This window comes from Xyrauchen texanus, chromosome 2 (genome assembly GCF_025860055.1).
Source record: "Xyrauchen texanus isolate HMW12.3.18 chromosome 2, RBS_HiC_50CHRs, whole genome shotgun sequence".
Lineage (NCBI taxonomy): Eukaryota > Metazoa > Chordata > Actinopteri > Cypriniformes > Catostomidae > Xyrauchen > Xyrauchen texanus.
The window spans coordinates 10981521-10995806 of NC_068277.1; the positions used below are offsets into that span (position 1 = coordinate 10981521).

The 14286-nt window shown below is 39.5% G+C and overlaps 1 protein-coding gene across 1 annotated transcript in view; it reads right to left on the reverse strand.

Annotated features, from left to right (window-relative positions):
• Positions 1-273: 273 nt before the first annotated feature.
• Positions 274-14286, reverse strand: part of LOC127652647 (zinc finger homeobox protein 3-like) — a 215549-nt gene continuing 201536 nt past the window's right edge. Inside the window, exons 8-10 of the mRNA XM_052138914.1 lie at positions 11678-11824; positions 8445-8519; positions 274-408 (exon numbers count right to left, since the gene is read on the reverse strand). Coding sequence (XP_051994874.1) covers positions 274-408; positions 8445-8519; positions 11678-11824 — 357 coding nt within the window. The remainder of the gene's footprint in view (positions 409-8444; positions 8520-11677; positions 11825-14286) is intronic.

Consider the following 14286-nt stretch of genomic DNA (forward strand, 5'->3'; position numbering starts at 1 on the left):
TGTTGTTTGGTCAAAAGACACAAAAGGACCAATAAGGTCTGATGTCAGTGATGTTCAACCAGCGGTATAGTCGTCATATTGGAAGTAGGCACTTTAAACAGGAGTTACTCAATGATTTGATTAAAGAAGTAATTACAACTTTTTGTCAGTTCATCATCTAATATAGTGCAAAAGTCACACCAACTACTTTTTTTGTCTTTTTGGAGCTTGAAAACCTGGAGTCACAATTCACTTTCATCGTGAGAAAATAATGAAAACTCTGTTAAGCATGCTTTAAACCCTGGTGGACTTGTAAGACTGCTGCATCAGCCTATGGTCTGCCTGGATGCCGCCCTCCTGGGCGCTGCCCTCTTGCAACTCCCAGGGCAGCACTAGTCTCAGAATTCGGAGGCCGCTCCCACCCAGGCCCTGAAAGTGACACATGCGTAGTTGTCACCAGTGTGTCACCTCCTGCGCACAGAAGTATGAGGCAATTTCCTGTGAGCGGCGTGTAGCTGAGGAGGCGGGGAAGGAGGGGGGGGGGGGTCGTTCGCACCCCAGCCCCACTGTTCACTTTGATACTGTCAGGGAAGAGTAATGGCTTTCTGTTGCTGCTGCTACTACCAAACTAATGTTGTGTGACTTTGGCTCTCCTTTCCAATGCGTTTCCACTACACTGAAGACAAGCATGATGGAGAGGAGAGAGGAGAAATGCAAAGTAGGGAGATAGAAGACAAGGGCAAGGATCCTGACAGCCCTTGTGGCAGCTAGAAGATACCTAAAAAGTGGTCTGTTGTGAGCATTTGACACAGCTAAACTCCTGTTCCACTTACCATGCCCATCAGTGCCATAGCAATAAAACTGCAACCTGTACTTTTGGCTCTGTTTCGAAACCTAGCAAGCTGCTTTGCTGCTTACTGCCTACATAGGCAGATACCTTTTAAAGGGGCCGTTTACACTGAACACGTTGTGTACATCCATCCTATTTTTTCAAAGGTTTTCTCAAGTAAACAGTCACTAAACAGACATTTTGACCATTCTGGCATGTCTTTAACTCTTAAAAATGCATCTCAAGACACCTGTTTTCTGCTCTTTTTGTGGGAAAGTGTCTACCTTTTTTTAAAGGAAGGACGTGTTCAGTCTGAACGACCCCTAAGGATGCCTCTGAACCATCATAGAACCTCATAAGTGACTTATTTTGGAAACAACTCAACACAAATAGTGCTCCTCAAAACGAAGCACACAAGAGAAAAGACTTATAGTTGCTTCAGATAGTTTGACGTTAACATGTTAACAACACAATAAAGCTTTGAAGCATAAATATATACAGCATACACAATCAATAAATAAGCCATTGTAGAAGGGTAATTCTTAAAAAAATTGGCAAGAAAGTTTTAACCCTAAATCGATAAGGGAAAAAAAAAAAAAAAAAACGATACTGTGCAAAAAGAAAATTAATTATTCAGAATACAAAAAATAAGTACAAGTATTCAGCCCCCGCTATGCTTTTAAGCAACTGTATTCAGAATACAGATACTTATTCTTTAAGAATACTTCTCTCATAATGACCACAAAATAAGTCAGAAAGAAAAAAATCAAGTGATAATCTATAGTTTTTTTCTGAACAGTTTTTCTGAACAGCGCAAATGCACACTATACACTTGTACTCTCGCTCTCTCTTCCCCAGAGCAGCAACAGAGTGTAAGCAGTGTTGCCAGAGTTTCATGCCAAATTGGGCTAATTTGAAAACACAATTGCAGTCTAAAATTATAGCATCGCAGGTTGTGGTTTATGGGATACTTAAAAAATTTACTGAATTCAGTTAAAGGTTTAATGGTAGACACCAGATAATGAAAATACAACATCTTAGTCATGTTACATGACTCATGTATAATGATTCCGGGATTGACTACACCGGTCTCCTGGCCAAATTCCCCCATTGGCCCCTATCTATCATGGCCTCATTTTTGAATGAGCAGTACATTTTCAGATAACTAACTCAATTTGTTCATAGAGTTTGTCACAATGCTTTCTTGGATTACTTTCTCCACAAAGGATACATGTCATGACGCCTTAGATTATGGCAGACGAAGCAAGAGAAATGTTGATTGTAAAAAATAATCCAATAAAATAATTGCAAAAACTATCAATAAATAATAGTTCAATCGAAACCTAAAATTTACTATTTTACCCAATATTTTGTGTACTGTGTATTTTTATGTATAAGTGCATCACGTTTATTTCAGAAAGGTGCCCTGATTTGTGTCTGACTGGTTTATAGTTAGCTTAGCAACATGCTATTGGAAAACGCTATTGGTATCAATTTTGAATAGAGTCACCAGTGAGGGGCACCATTTGTGTGTTGCACAAACTCCTGCCAACACTGCTAAAAAAAATAACTATCTATTAGTGCATCACGTTGTAGGATTATCCATGAACAAAGCCATCAAATGAACACAACATCACATTCCACAGATCAGAGAGATTCCCCACCGAGCCATTAGAGAGTCATAAAAACAAATCTTTGGCACCTAACTTGAAGGAGACTGTCTCTCTCATGCCTGTTTAATTTCAAACTAGGGTTTGTAATGACAGAGCTGACCAATAAAGAAGATCCTTCTTTGTTCCACAAACTTAAACTCTCAGCATGACCTTCTGAACTTCCACACAGAGCTAAAGCAGGTTTTCTTTGAAAGGTTTCCTTGTGAGATACTCATGAGATCCTCATCCCAGTCCCAGTACTTGTGATTTAACCCTATAAAATATACACCACACATAGCCTAGCTACAGTGGGTACGGAAAGTATTCAGACCCCCTTAAATTTTTCACTCTTTGTTATATTGCAGCCATTTGCTAAAATCATTTAAGTTCATTTTTTTCCTCATTATTGTACACACAGCACCCCATATTGACAGAAAAACACAGAATTGTTGACATTTTTTCACATTTATTAAAAAAGAAAAACTGAAATATCACATGGTCCTAAGTATTCAGACCCTTTGTTCAGTATTTAGTAGAAGCACCCTTTTGATCTAATACAGCCATGAGTCTTTTTGGGAAAGATGCAACAAGTTTTTCACATCTGGATTTGGGTATCCTCTGCCATTCCTCCTTGCAGATCCTCTCCAGTTCTGTCAGGTTGGATGGTAAACGTTGGTGGACAGCCATTTTCAGGTCTCTCCAGAGATGCTCAATTGGGTTTAAGTCAGGGCTCTGGCTGGGCCATTCAAGAACAGTCACGGAGTTGTTGTGAAGCCACTCCTTCTTTATTTTAGCGGTGTGCTTAGGGTCATTGTCTTGTTGGAAGGTGAACCTTCGGCCCAGTCTGAGGTCCAGAGCACTCTGGAGAAGGTTTTCATCCAGGATATCCCTGTACTTGGCCGCATTCATCTTTCCCTCGATTGCAGTCGTCCTGTCCCTGCAGCTGAAAAACACCCCAACAGCATGATGCTGCCACCACCATGCTTCACTGTTGAGACTGTATTGGACAGGTGATGAGCAGTGCCTGGTTTTCTCCACACATACCGCTTAGAATTAAGGCCAAAAAGTTCTATCTTGGTCTCATCAGACCAGAGAATCTTATTTATCACCATCTTGGAGTCCTTCAGGTGTTCTTTCATGTGTCTTGCACTGAGGAGAGGCTTCCGTCGGGCCACTCTGCCATAAAGCCCCGACTGGTGGATGGCTGCAGTGATGGTTGACTTACTACAACTTTCTCCCATCTCCCGACTGCATCTCTGGAGCTCAGCCACAGTGATCTTTGGGTTCTTCTTTACCTCTCTCACCAAGGCTCTTCTCCCCCGATAGCTCAGTTTGGCCGGATGGCCAGCTCTAGGAAGGGTTCTGGTTGTCCCAAACGTCTTCCATTTAAGGATTATGGAGGCCACTGTGCTCTTATGAACCTTAAGGTCAGCAGAAATTTTTTTGTAACCTTGGCCAGATCTGTGCCACAATTCTGTCTCTGAGCTCTTCAGGCAGTTCCTTTGACCTCATGATTCTCATTTGCTCTGACATGCACTGTGAGCTGTAAGGTCTTATATAGACAGGTGTGTGGCTTTCCTAATCAAGTCCAATCAGTATAATCAAACACAGCTGGACTCAATTGAAGGTGTAGAACCATCTCAAGGATGATCAGAAGAAATGGACTGCACCCGAGTTAAATATATGAGTGTCACAGCAAAGGGTCTGAATACTTAGGACCATGTGATATTTCAGTTTTTCTTTTTTAATAAATGAGAAAAAATGTCAACAATTCTGTGTTTTTCTGTCAATATGGGGTGCTGTGTGTACAATAATGAGGAAAAAAAATGAACTTAAATGATTTTAGCAGATGGCTGCAATATAACAAAGAGTAAAAAATTTAAGGGGGTCTGAATACTTTCCGTACCCACTGTAGATAATTCTGAAAATGACTATGACCTGTGATCAATTGTATAACTGACAAATTAATGATTATAGCTGAAGTACCTTTATAATATATGTGTAGTGATTTGTAATAATTTCTAACTAACAAATCAATGATTATAATCTTTAATCTTGTATGGTAACTTCAAGATTCAACTGGATATTATACCGCGACAATCAGGTTTCTCATAACGTGTAATGTATTATCCATGTTGTAAAACTAATGAAATAACCAGTATGATTTGTAACCAGGGATATTCATGTTTTGCTACTTACACGTATAATATTCATTAAAGAATGTCATATTTAGTATGTAAATGCTTGCTTGTTTACTTAGAGAATGTTGATGACAACAAATGTAATGTCTCTTGTACCATTTTCAAGATATAAATGTTCGAGATTAAATATGTACTATTTTTGAGCGGGAGTTTGTATGAATCCTCCACAAAGGATCATAAATCAACTTTTGAAAAGGACAGCCCAGTTGGCCATGTGACTCCGGAAAGTCACTTCTGATTGGCTCAGGACACCTTTGGGTTGCAGCAAATTTCAATTCAAAACTTGCCTACCCAAGAAGAACTCCCTCTTCTGCTCCTTCTCTTGATCTTCGTCTTCTGCTGAACTTCTCTCTTCGGCTCTCTTGCTTCTTCCAGATCCTCCATGCCATGTAAATGGTCTGCACTTATATAGCACTTATTTAACCTTAACAGTTTTCAAAGGGCTTTACACTGCGAACTCATTCGCACGCACACACACACACACACACACACACACACACACACACACACACACACACACACACACACACACCAATGAAGGCAGAGCTGCCATGCAAGGCGCTAGCCTGCCATTAGGAGCAACTTGAGGTTCAGTGTCTTGCCCAAGGACACTTCAGCATGTGGAGTCGTGTGGGCCGGAATCGAATCACCAAACCTGCGATTAGTGGCCAAACCGCTCTACCACCTGAACCACAGCCGCTCCTGTGAGAGTCCAACTTGTAGAGTCCAAGGAAAACCCGGGACACCAAAAGTCTCGAGGAAGCCTCTCACTCTCTGCTCTACGGTTCACACACCCAACGGGAGTCGTGAGTCCTCCTTGCAGAAGGCCTCGCTTCATCCAGACAATAGCTATCTACGATCATAACAGAGTCCAAAACATCGATGGAATGAACTTTCGACAAAGAGCCAAAGAACCAACACAAATAATGCAACGCAACGTGCGGGTGTATTAGTTATATACTTTGGGTAATCTGATTGCAAATCGATTTAGACTCAAAGAAGGATAAATGGTTATTAAGGCATTGTCAACAGACTCCATAAAGTTTATTTTCTCAGTATTGATCATTTGCTTCACATTCTGTCACTACTCCCCAACCTGTTTCATGTTGTATGTGCTGTGTTAGATTAGTTTTATGTTTAGAATAGCAATAAAGTTTGTCAGTATTCATGGATAATTTGACTGTGGTATATTTTGATAAATAAACTCATCCCTGTTTTTAAAAGATTTACCTTCAAAGCTATACCTAAATATGTGTAATATTATTTTCAATTAGCCATGAGAATAATATTACTCCAATAAGAGAATTAATCATAATTCCCTTATTAAAGCTAATGACTTTCAATAGAAATTGTGAGCGGATACAACGAGACGTAGTGGGAATTTTATTCAGACAAATAATCAAGTAATTTGTCATTTATTGAATTTATAGCAGTTGTTGAATGTGACTAATTCCATTGTAATTTTCCTTATATAATAATGTAGAATAAGGACAGTTTAATTTAATTCCTAGCTCACACATACTGTTCCTACATATAATGCTGGAGGTACGCGAGCACTTTAATCTGAACCGTGTACATCTACATCAACCAAATTTCCTACAATGTTGTTTTCAGGTTCGATAGTTAGCTTAGCAACATGCTAATGGCAAACTGTATTTGTATCAATTTTGAGTCGAGTCACCAGTGCGTGGCGCCATTTGTGTGCTGCACAAACTTCCTGCCAACCCTGCTGTTCTAAAACTAACCTAAGATGGTTGGCTGGTCTCAGCTGGTTTAAGATGGTCTCTCTGCCTGGCAAAACTGGTGACCCACTAACAAGTGCCCAAAACACTCCTAAAACTAGCCATCTGACCAGCCAGACCAGGATGAGTGACTAGCTAAGACCAGACATGCAGATTAGGCTTTTGTTTTTCAGCAGAGCATTCCAAATCAGTCACTTATGAGGTTCCTATTAGCATACTCTATTCCATTTATATCAGCACACTGCCTTATACAGTGGCTGCCTATGTAGGCAGCTCACTAGGTTTGTGAACAGACCCACTATCAGGCTTTTAAGCAGCACAATCAATCATTATTTAAGGCCTGTGATATTTGATGTGACTTGAGGGTCCAAACCCTAGGAGAAAATCCCACATCTCTTCTCCAGATGTCACCTAATAACACAGTCTACCGCTCATTTCAGAAAGTCTGTGGATAATTACATCTTAATTAGCTGAATCTGACTATCCCACATCCAATAAATGACTGACAAAAACCTCTTTATTTTCTTAAAACTATTTTCATGTTAGCCACAAACAAAGGGAAGTTCATCTATGCCTGCCTACACTCCCCACTTGACCTCTTCCTCATTTCTGCATCATGGATTTAATTGCCATCTAATCCTATCCAGAGATTATATGATAATTATACCAAATTAGTGCCTGATTAAAATTGCACAATATTACAATTCATTAGAGTTAACTGACTCTCTGGGCTTGGAGCCAGATGTGCATTTGCCTCCGGATGAGGGACAGTGTCTCCTTTTAGACTCTTTTCAGCCCCTGAATTAGTCTCATCAGAGCATGCAAGCACATGTGCCATCATAACATTTCCACACAGACTCTCGCAGGTCCTTCAATCAGTCAGTGGGGATGTGGGGTTTCATATCTGTGCAGCTAAAACCAAGACAGATGAACTGCTCGTGTCTCCATAGCGTAATAAATAGTTATCTGAGCTAAAGCTCCCATATGGACCAGTCCAACATTGTCTAGTATTATAGATGATTGCACAATCAGATGGCATGAGAACACTCTGAAAGTGGTGCCCTATGCAGTAAAAATACTACAGAGGAATTGATGATCGTCAAACACTGTAGATGAATACTGATGCCCTTGTAATGTACAATATAAATTGTTATGTTAAGAACTCTAGTACAATGGTATACTTATACATGAAACTGAGTTCTGGTTCATTGGTTGAACTATATTTGAAGCCATTGTAACATAGCCAATATAATTACAACTGTGCCACATGTCAATTAATTCTTGCTACACTGCTTGGCTACATACAGTAAACTATTATGCTTATGAACTACTGTATATTATATGGTTATAATAACAGTTTATTAAGATAATTATATTTTAATGCATTTAAATATTTACTGGACATTTTTGTCTTTCATCATATTGCTGTTCCTGCCATTTCATTAACGCAATACGTCTCTGTAGTCTGTGCATTACAATAATGCTAGCACTATTAAAGCTGTGGTGTGTAAATTTGGTAAAAATACTTTCTCCTATCCCAGCCTATTGAGCAAAGATGACATAGTTTTGAAAATACATCAACTATTTCAGATTTCATATTTTTTACTATTGAATTAATTTTATATAAAGTCAACATTTCACCTGATTTCCCTGCCATCAGGCTGAATTCATTTATAGAGCTCATCAAAATGCATTTTTGGATTACCTTCTCCATGAAGGTTGGATAAGTGGATAAAGGTTGGATTTCCAAGATGGTAGATAAAGAAAGAGAAATGTTGATTGTAAATATAATTTGTTTAGCAAAAACTAGAGATAAAAATATTACAATCTAAGCACAAAATTGTCAAATTACCCAATTTCACTATTTTACTGTAAGCCATTCCTAGGCAGATTTTTCCAAAAAGTGTAACTCTGTGGCTCTGCAGTTTTTTCAACATTGCTTTGTTTGTTTGAGCAACAAAACATTGGCATAAGACTGAGTGAGGTTTAAACACACATTCCTGCAATGAAATAACATAAATCTGCTTTTGAGGGCACTTACAGCATTCTGCAGGGCACTGCTGCTCTCTGTCAGCTCCAGTCTCAGCTGAGCTATAGTCTCCTCTGAGACCTGTAACTGAACAAAGGAGAAACACAGATTATTTATCATGTCCCACTGAAGGATAAATGTAAAATAGGGAGTATTTAAAAGAAAATGAAACAAACAATAATAAAGGCAAATGTGAGTGATGTCCATAAGATAGAAAAATCTTGAAAAAAGTTCAGTCTCTTCCTCGAAAGAAATCTATCGTTTATCTTCAGATGACTTGGAATATACAGGGTCCAACCCTTTTTGACCACTGAAATTCCACTTTTCCAGTCATTTGTGATTACTCGATTACTACAGATTTATTTACAGGCTTGAGGGCAAGTTTTATTCCACACAAAAACAATATTTAGCTGATATATTAGTGCAGAGGAAAACCAGAAAAAATTATATTTGCTTTTGAAATTCCCATTACTTTTCCAGGCCTGGAAATCACAACTTTATAAATTCCCTGGATTTTTCCAGGATTTTTATGACAGTAGGAACAGTCAACTTAAAAAAATAGCATAAAAAAGCAACAGTGATATTAAGGGCCTGATATAGTTAAAAAAAAAATCTTCGTGATCTTCCTCTTCAATCAAATCCTGACAGGCCATTGGGGCTGAAGGGGAACATTGGGTTGATTGAGAGGTTTTGTATACAGCATCATCTGTGCAGTGATTCTGTTCTTACACTTAAACTGAACCCCCCTAAACAACTCAATGGAACGTTCAACACACTAGATTAGCTGCTCACTCACATAGAGGTGGAGAGGACTGCATGAAGAACTCATTCACAAAGATAAGAAAATTGGAGTGGTCTAAAGCAACATGCTAGAATGAGGGCACATGAATGGATATTCAAATACATCTGTGTTTTCTTGTAGAAGGCTGTTTTCTCACATGGTTGGATTGCATTGTCCGAACCAGAGCTTGATTCCAACCCCTGCTGTTGCAGATCTCATTTCTGATATTTTATTTTGGTTCCACAGTAAATTTGTGTTATCAATGCTTGTACCACGGTTGAGAAAATGAGTGCCAGCTGTTCACCTCAGGGGAGAATGCACCAAAAATAGACATTGTGCGCTGGTTTCTGTGAGCTGGCTTGTATGAAAAATACTATGTTATCTCTTATAATCATATATGCTGTCCAGCAGACATTTTATTGACAATTAATGATACATTTTTAGTCCACTCAGAGACCAAGATATTTGATGAAACAATGGGGGTGGTGCATGAACTGAAAATTAGACTGAATGTCTATGGACGAAGTGAGAGGAAAAAATTTTTTTTCTAGTATTTCCTGCCATCTAGTGGAAAAAAACAAGTTTATTATTATAAGTTTCTGAAAAAAAATGTGACTGAATGAGAATTTGGCAAGTAGTCCACAGTATGTTTTACGGCTGCCCCCTAATAGTAGACCAAACGTTAGTCGATGAGAAGAGGCTTGGTCGACCAAATTTTAATTAGTGGGTTGGTCGAAAAACTCTACAGGAAGCGACGAAGTCACGCAGTCCAGATAGTTAATACAGCTGTTCCATGTGGTAATTATGTCGGGCAGAAATCACTCATCGACCTCAAACATGTCTTATAATTTGAAACATATAAGTAGTAGTGTAAAGGGATTAATGGAAAGGAGGCAGCGAGAACCGGTTGACAATATAAATAATATTCTAATAAGGAACTTAAACAAAAAGAAAAACACACAAAGGTGTCAGATAGCTGGGATTAGGGGCTGGGTGTGCGGAATCACGACCCGACCCCGCCCTGCATCTTGTCACATTCCTCCCTTGTTCTCTCAGGACGGGGAGCCCCCGGCATGACGTACACCCCCCCCACCCTCTCTCCCTGGGGAGGGGTTTGCCTTCCGCACCGTCTACCTCCGCACCGTCTGCCGGCTGGTCATCCCCGTCTATATGGATGAGGGAGGGGACAAGGGGAGGGAAACCCAAAAAAAGTGTGGCACCAATTCGTAATTTTCGCCAATTCTCCGATATGCCGCAGCTTGGTCATCGGCCACTCCTCCACACTCTAATGGACGACAGCCGTGCCTCCCCGGACGGATCGGAGGCAGACCTCCGGCCCATGGCGGATGGAACGCCCCGCCCCTTCTGTGGTGGACGGTTGGGGTCTCACCCACCCCTGGCAGTGGTAACTGCTCCAGCGGTTGGTTGGGAGCCCCTCCTCCCCTCACGGGCAGTGGCCGTTCCTCCACTTCCAGGCGGCCGGGCTCCTCCATCCTCCGGCGGATGGCCGTGGCTGCATGGCCGTGGAAGCATTTTTTAAAAGTGGTGAGGACTCTACTACGGCGCATTACTCCTCCTTCCCGGATTTCGGAATCAGCTTGACAATATAAAAAATATTTAAATATGAAACTGAAAGAAAAAGACAAACACACAAAGGTGTTGGACAGCTGTCCGTAAATCTCTCTCTCTGTCGGACTGCAGCTTCCAGATGACCTTTATCCCTCTCTGAGGCTTGATTAGCCTGATTAGGGGCCGGGTGTGCGGACTCACAACCTGGCCCTGTCCTCCGCCCTGCCATAAGTAGCCTAACGTTAGCCACTTTACATGGCCACTCGCTCTAACGTTAACCTAGATAAATGTGCACTATTATTAGGTGCATATCCAAGCGTTCGTGCAGAGTGTGGAAGCTAAATTACTACCGCGCTTACTGCATGACATGTTTAACTTAACGTACATTTCTTTCTATAGGCACATCCACTATACGGCGGAGATGACGAGTCAGCGTTGTCAACTTCATCCTTGCAGCCGACACATAATAGTTTATTAATAAATTATTCAAATGTTCAGACAGTCTTCTTTCTGTTTTTTCCAACACATTCATAATCATTACTTTTGCCGGTGTGCTGCGGCAAGCTTTATGTGTGCGCTTCAGCGCTTAATTTATATTTTAAAGGCCCATTATTATGGTTTAGTATTTCTCTGTAATGTAGAACAATGTTAGCAATGTTACATATAATATTATTTTTCAGTCCTGGAACTCCACCACCTGGAACTCCACCTGGAAACCTTCAAACCAACCAATTGGACCAAACTCTGAAGTCAAATGGACTCTGATTCCATTAATAATGTGAAATAATGTGCTTTAATGTGAGAGATTTTGCATATAGTAATTGAGATAACAGATGTGAGCGCCACTATGAATGAATCTGGTCCAGCTACAGTAGGTCTACAAAATGTGTGATACCTGATTTTGAAGCTCCATGACTTTGGCCTCTAGCTGAAGCAGATTTTGAAGCTGTTGGAGATCATGCTGATCTTTCAGAGACATCTCCATGTGTAGTTCAGTGATGACATCCTGCAGCTCCAGGATCAGAGCCTCTCGCGCCTCCACCTACAACACATGATCGCAGTCATGTCAGCCAACCACAAAACACTGTCAGCTCAATGTGAGCTTATTTGTGATAGTATTAAATATTAAGAATGTCAAGACAAAGACTGGCAGAAGTTTTGGTTTCACTGTAGTGACTGTTCGAGGATGGAACATGTTCAGCCTAACAAGCATGTACATGATGAGTGTGAGAGTTGGACACACTCATCTGAAAATCAGACAAGACAAATGAACGGAGAATGGCATCATGACAGGTCAAATTCAGTAAGGCACTCAACAAGCCACGTAATAAAATGCATGGATTGGCGATTTCAGACGCGGAGGCAACGGAGATTCGTCCTCCACCACCTGGATTGAGGCGAGTCGCTATGCCACCACGAGGATTTAGAGCACATTGGGATTTGGGCATTCCAAATTGGGGAGAAAAGGGGAGACAAAAAAAAAAAAAAAAAAGCCTAAATGTTATTTATAATAATAATTTTAAAAAAAAACATAATAAAGTGCAATACAATAAATGTGGGCATTTTATAGCCACTCATTTCTATTTTATAAACAAATATGAATTAATAAATATATTCTGTAAATAAATGAATAAATACAATATATATACAAATACACCATAAGTGTAATTGACATGTCAAACGTTTAAGAGGAATTTTCTGGAGTGTGACGAGCTATACGATATATACTGTTTGTATGTTTATGTGAATGGTTACGTTTTAATTTTTCTTATGTGTAAAATAATGGTTAACTTTTTATTATTATTATTTTCTTTTTTTAATTTAATATATCATATAACATAATCTAATATATTTTTTATTAATGTGTAACTTCCAATTTTTTTACACTTTTATTTATTATAAAGCAGTCACGTTCCTTGACTTTTAAGCACTTTGAACTGCACTTTATGTATAAAAGGTTCAATACAAATAAAATTTATTATTATTATTATTATTGCATCATTTTTATGTCTTCCATCATTTTGAGACTACATGTAACATTTGTACTTCTTAAAATAGGCCCCTCACATGACAGGGCTAACTAAGTAAACTGCAAAAATGCTAAAATGTGATTTAAAGGTGATTGGTGACCAGTCAAAGCATCTAGAAATATACACTTTCCCTTATATATTTAAAGCTAAAATGTTCATGTTTAAAATCTATATTTAATGTCCATGTTATTTGACAACTATGCAGAAACCTTTAACGGCATTGCTTTCAATATCATGTCAGCCTAATTCAATCTTTACAGGCACTTATAGGAATAGTTCACCCAAAAATGAAAATTCTCTCTTACCCTGATGCCATCCTGGATGTGTATGACTGTATTTCCTCAAATGAAGAATTTTAGAAGATAGAGCTCTGTCAGGTCCTTATAATAGAAGTACATGGGTGCCAGCACACTGACAGTCCAAACGTCATATTTAAGCAGCAATAAAGTAATCCGTGCATCTCCAGACTATCAATGAATGTCTTCTGAAGAGAATAGATAGATTTATGTATGAGACAAGTTGATAGTTAAAAAGTTTTTAACTTTAAAGCTGCGGTTCCACCCAGGGCTAAGAATTAATGGAAAGCAAAGTCTTATTGGTGAAATTAAACAACAGGTGCATTGAGTGTCTTTTCCATCATATTTATTTTCATTTTAAAGCAACAGAATCTAAATTATATCCACTATATCAGCAACAGCGCATGAACGTGAATCCTGTGATATCTGCCTTTGATCTCGAAGGTGTCTGTGTACGAGAAGTGAGAATTGTCCGACTTGACAGCTCTTATTTCCCTCTTCCCCTGACTGCAGCCATCTATTCTTGTCTACTTTCAAGACGAGGCATTTGGCATCTCAAACGAGCCTAATAGACCTTTTTCGCAGACTGTGATGATGCATTTTCGCCTTAATTATCAGCGTAAATCTTGAAAAAAATGTATATTATCCATTTTTTAAATATTGAGTGAAAATTTAAAACATTATGCTTTGTGTTATATTACCCTGGAATTAGCTTTAAAAAATTAATTACCAAATCTGGGCAGTTGTGGCTCAGTTGGTAGAGCAGGTCGGCCATTAATCGCAGGATTGGTTCGAATCCTGGCCCACTCGACTCCACATGCTGAAGTGTCCTTGGGCAAGACACTGAACCCCAAGTTTCTCCCAATGGCAGGCTAGCGCCTTGCATGGCAGCTCTGCCGCCATTGGTGTATGAATGTGTGTATGAATGGGTGAATGTGTCACAGTGTAAAGCGCTTTGAATACTGTTAAGGTTATAAAGGCGCTATATAAGTGCAGACCATTTACCATCTGCGAGGGGGTTTCTAGTACAGCTGCTGAGAGAGAGACAGTACATTTGGCATCTTCTCCAATTTTACTGTCTTAATCCACTTAATCCACTATTTTTCACTCTTCTAGAAAGTCATTTAAACGTAGTTGTGGATTTTTTCTTTTGGCCTTGGAGCAAATGGTTAAGTGAA